The sequence below is a fragment of the Rhinopithecus bieti genome, unplaced genomic scaffold (assembly GCF_001698545.2).
Source record: "Rhinopithecus bieti isolate Rb0 unplaced genomic scaffold, ASM169854v2 scaffold_5626, whole genome shotgun sequence".
Lineage (NCBI taxonomy): Eukaryota > Metazoa > Chordata > Mammalia > Primates > Cercopithecidae > Rhinopithecus > Rhinopithecus bieti.
Window position 1 is genome coordinate 3,514,856 of NW_016805666.1, and position 4,579 is coordinate 3,519,434.

The 4,579-nt window shown below is 36.6% G+C and overlaps 1 protein-coding gene across 5 annotated transcripts in view; it reads left to right on the forward strand.

Annotated features, from left to right (window-relative positions):
• TP63 (tumor protein p63) overlaps positions 1-4,579 on the forward strand; it is a 271,076-nt gene that overhangs the window by 249,344 nt on the left and 17,153 nt on the right. For 2 of the 5 annotated variants that reach the window (XM_017873431.1, XM_017873432.1), the window contains one exon: positions 1,433-2,858. The exons of the other annotated variants lie outside the window; for them this stretch is intronic. In XM_017873431.1, the coding sequence (XP_017728920.1) occupies positions 1,433-1,547 (115 nt within the window). In that variant the 3' untranslated portion in view covers positions 1,548-2,858. Of the gene's footprint in view, positions 1-1,432; positions 2,859-4,579 lie in introns of those variants that run through there. 5 annotated transcript variants of the gene reach the window in all.

The following is a 4,579-nucleotide window of genomic DNA, read 5'->3' on the forward strand; positions in this document are numbered from 1 at the left end:
TTTTTTTTTTTTTTTTTTGAGACAAAGTCTTGCTCTGTCACCCAGGCTGGAGTGCAGTGGCGTGATCTAAGCTCACTGCAACCTCTGCCTCCTGTGTTCGAGCAATTCTCCTGCCTCAGTCTCCTGCTTAGCTGGGATTACAGGCACCTGCCACTATGCCTGGCTAATTTTTGTATTTTTTTTTTTTTTTTTTAGTAGAGATGGGTTTCACCATGTTGGCCAGGCTGGTCTCAAACTCCTCACCTTGTGATCCGCCCGCCTTGGCCTCCTACAGTGCTGGGATTACAGGTGTGAGGCACCGTACTCAGCCTACAGTTTACTTTTGAATTTCATAGTTACGAAGTTTTCAGGGCAGCGATTTATTATCTCTGAATTGGTAATGAAGAAAAAACTCAAATACATTACTTTTGTAACTTCTCTCACCTCATTGCGGAATCAGGCTCAGTCCCAGGTCTTACAGGTCTTTAGTTGGCTGTACATTGCTTCCCTATCCATTTTTATTAGGGCATATTCTGTTAAGATGATATGAATTCTTGCTGGTGACATGGTTTACTGAATCCTAGCATTAAGCAAATAAAAATGGCTTTGTCCTTTTGAAAGTCATAGCCAAATGTGATTCAAAAAGCCAATCTGGGAAACAATTTCCAAACAGTTCATGAGTTTGCCCAACTTTTAGCAAAATAAAAGTTTATTTTGCTATTTCTGGCATCCTTGTGGCATAAATAATTTCTTAATTATGCAAAAAATTGCTTTCTTGGGCTTGATATATACATTCATAGGCCGAGTTTGTTACTCAAAGGATTAAGGTATTTATCTGTCTCAATCTGGGAATATCCAAAATACTCATTAAACAGTTCTTTGTAAATGCGTGATGACACAGGCCCCATTCTGATAATATCATATTTCTCCATACCTCACACTTAGGCTAGACAAGAACTGTAATGAGGGATAATAATTGACCAGATGACATTTTACAAAAGATTAAAGTTTATTCTTCTTTTACATTCCTTTTTTTAACTAATTGAGTCCGGTAAATCATATGCTAAGCACTGTGTTAAATACCTTGATCTACCTTATCTCAGTGGTCCTCGACTGAATCGCCTTGTGTAACTTGTTAAAAATATGTTTTCCTGGATGCCAGCTTGTGTTGGAAGGGAGCCAGGAAAATGCATTTTTATAAGTTTCACAAGTGATTCTGATGTTTATTTCTGTTACTACAGCCTTATCCCATTTCTTCCTCATAAAAATCTTGAGAAGTCTCAGTAATTTTAAAAGAAGATCAATTGGAAGAACAAAAATAGCTTTTCAGGCACTCTATTCTGTCTATACTATGATCATGAAGGTGTAAGGAGTGTGTTTCTGTATTCAATTGATTTGAATAGATGAAATCCTAAGCCTTCATTGTTTTCTTTTCTCTGGTTCCTCTCTGCAGTCTCCTTTCAGCCTGCTTCAGGAATGAGCTTGTGGAACCCCGGAGAGAAACTCCAAAACAATCTGACGTCTTCTTTAGACATTCCAACCCCCCAAACCGATCAGTGTACCCGTAGAGCCCTATCTCTATATTTTAAGTGTGTGTGTTGTATTTCCATGTGTATATGTGAGTGTGTGTGTGTGTGTGTGTGTGTGTATCTAGCCCTCATAACAGGACTTGAAGACACTTTGGCTCAGAGACCCAACTGCTCAAAGGCACAAAGCCACTAGTGAGAGAATCTTTTGAAGGGACTCAAAACTTTACAAGAAAGGATGTTTTCTGCAGATTTTGTATCCTTAGACCTGCCATTGGTGGGTGAGGAACCACTGTGTTTGTCTGTGAGCTTTCTGTTGTTTCCTGGGAGGGAGGGGTGGAGTGGGGAAAGGGGCATTAAGATGTTTATTGGACCCCTTTTCTGTTTTCTTCTGTTGTTTTCTAAAATTCATAGGGAAGCTTTTGAGCAGGTCTCAAACTTAAGATGTCTTTTAAGAAAAGGAGAAAAGTTGTTACTGTCTGTGCATAAGTAAGTTGTAGGTGACTGAGAGACTCAGTCAGACCCTTTTAATGCTGGTCATGTAATAATATTGCAAGTAGTAAGAAACAAAGGTGTCAAGTGTACTGCTGGGCAGTGAGGTGATCTTTACCGAAAGTAATCAACTTTGTGGGTGGAGAGTTCTTCTTTGTCTTCTTTGTGAGAACTTTCATTATTTGTATCCTCCCCTCATGTGTAGGTGGAACATTTCTTAATGCTGTGTACCTGCCTCTGCCACTGTATGTTGGCATCTGATATGCTAAAGTTTTCTCGTACATGAAACCCTGGAAGACCTACTACCAAAACTGTTGTTTGCCCCCCCCCCATAGCAGGTGAACTCATTTTATGCTTTTACTAGAAAGACAAATCCACCCCAGTAATATTGCCCTTACGTAGTTGTTTACCATTATTCAAAGCTTAAAATAGAATTTAAAGTCCTCTCACAAAATCTGTGATTAATTTGCTTAATTAGAGCTTCTGTCCCTCAAGCCTATCTACCATAAAGCCAGCCATATCACTGATACTGTTCAGTGCATTTAGCCAGGAGACTTATGTTTTGAGTAAATGAGATCCACGCAGACATGTGTTAAAATCAGTACTCCTGGACTGGAAATTAAAGATTGAAAGGGTAGACCACTTTTTTTTAATTCAGAGTTTAGAGAATCTCTGTTTCTTTCCATTTTAAAACATAAGATAATAGCATAAAGACTTTAAAATTTTCCTCCCCTCCAACTTCCCACACCCAGTCACCAGCTCTGTATTTTCTGTCACCAAGACAATGATTTCTTGTTATTGAGGCTGTTGCTTTTGTGGATGTGTGGTTTTAATTTTCAATAAACTTTTGCATCTTGGTTTATCTTGCAGTTTTTTTGTTTCTGTCTCTCTCACTTTTTTCCTGTTAAATACTAGAATATTCTCATGTAAGTGCTTGAAGTAGCACGTGTAGGTCTAAGGAAGAAGAATAATAATAGAATCATTACTTTGTTCCTGTGTACATTTCTTCTGTCAGTATTCAGTGTTTTATTTAAGATACTCTATATCAAGGTCACCAATCGTAACAATGAACTCAGATGCCTAAACTAACTGAAAAAATACTTTAGCCCTGTGAGTTTTAAAGTTTGTCATAGGAAGCCAGGCACCATAGAATCATTTATTGACACTCCTGAGAAACTTCCAGTTGTATGTTAATTTGCTAAATTTTCTAAAATGAATTTGAATCAAATCCAAATGTTTTAAATAACATGGTTTCTGTGACATAGACATTAGCAAATATTTGGCCAGAAACCAACAGCGGAACCTATGTCCAATGTTTTTTATTTTATTTTTTAGTTATATGTTTTGAGCCTTCAATAATTGCTTTGAAAAGCTTCATAAGAAGTTCTAACCCCCAAAAAACTAGTATTTTAGATAAATATTTCAGGAAAAAAATACCTTTATATTTGAGATAAAAGTACATTAGTAAAACCAGATGCTCCTGTTACATTTGCAAAGTGTTTTTCAATTGGTCTAATAACTTTGATTCACAAAGCCCTTAAAGGATTGGTGAGTACGTTTCGTTTTTTGATATTTGCTTTTTCTTTCAGAAGGATTTTTCTTTTCTTTCGGCCTATTTTTAAGTAAGTTTTTGATGTGTTTATAATGACTTGTATATAAATGAACATATTTGAAATGATGGAAAATATTAGAAAATTACAGTTTTCCCATCTAGAGAATAAATGCTGCACTGTCTTTAGAAGCCAGATAACTCAGCTAGAGAGAAAAGTCACAGGCAGGCATTACTGGCTAAAATTGAGAGAAGACACGATTCTTTTTCTGATAGTCCATGTTGCCCCCAATGCTTGTTTTTTTCCTGATCTTTCTCATAACAGGGATGCTCTGCTCTGCCTTCAGTATCCCTTTCCGCTCCCAAATTCTTTACTCCAGAAATGGTTTGTTGAAATGATTTAGCCTAAGCTATCACCAAATCCTACTAGAGAGTTGCTTTTTAATTAGCGATGGAAGATTTTGGCCAAAAGAAGGAATCTAGTGGAATTCTGGGCATCTCAGTGGTAGATAACGTAACTTGTGTCTTTGCAGGAATTTTGATATTCTACCACATAGATAGTCACTAGGGTTGGAACCAGAAAACCTGACTTCAAGTCCTGTACGTCCTAAAACCACTTCTCGCTTTTCAATTTTGAATTTTATCCTTCAGAAACTGTACAGAAGCTTATATTGTTAAAAGTTAAGAACTGGGACTTGGCTTCAATGGGATTTTTCTTCAAAACTAAAAATACGTGAAATATTATTTTCTACATCTCTGTTACACCGAATTCTTAGAAAAATCTAGTGAGGCTCTAGAGAAAACAACCTGAGGTATACACCTTATGATTTTTTTCTGCAGAAAGCTGGATTCTTTCTTTTTTGGGTATTTTGGGTTTTGAATAGGGGAGTAGAGTGTAGGCAAGAAAACCAGAATGGTACAGGTCCTGTTATTCTTTTGAACACATTTTCCTTCTCTTTAGTTTCTCCAGAAATTTTTGGAATATTTCATCTAAGAACTGTTACATTAAATTTGTATTTAAAAAAAAAAAAAA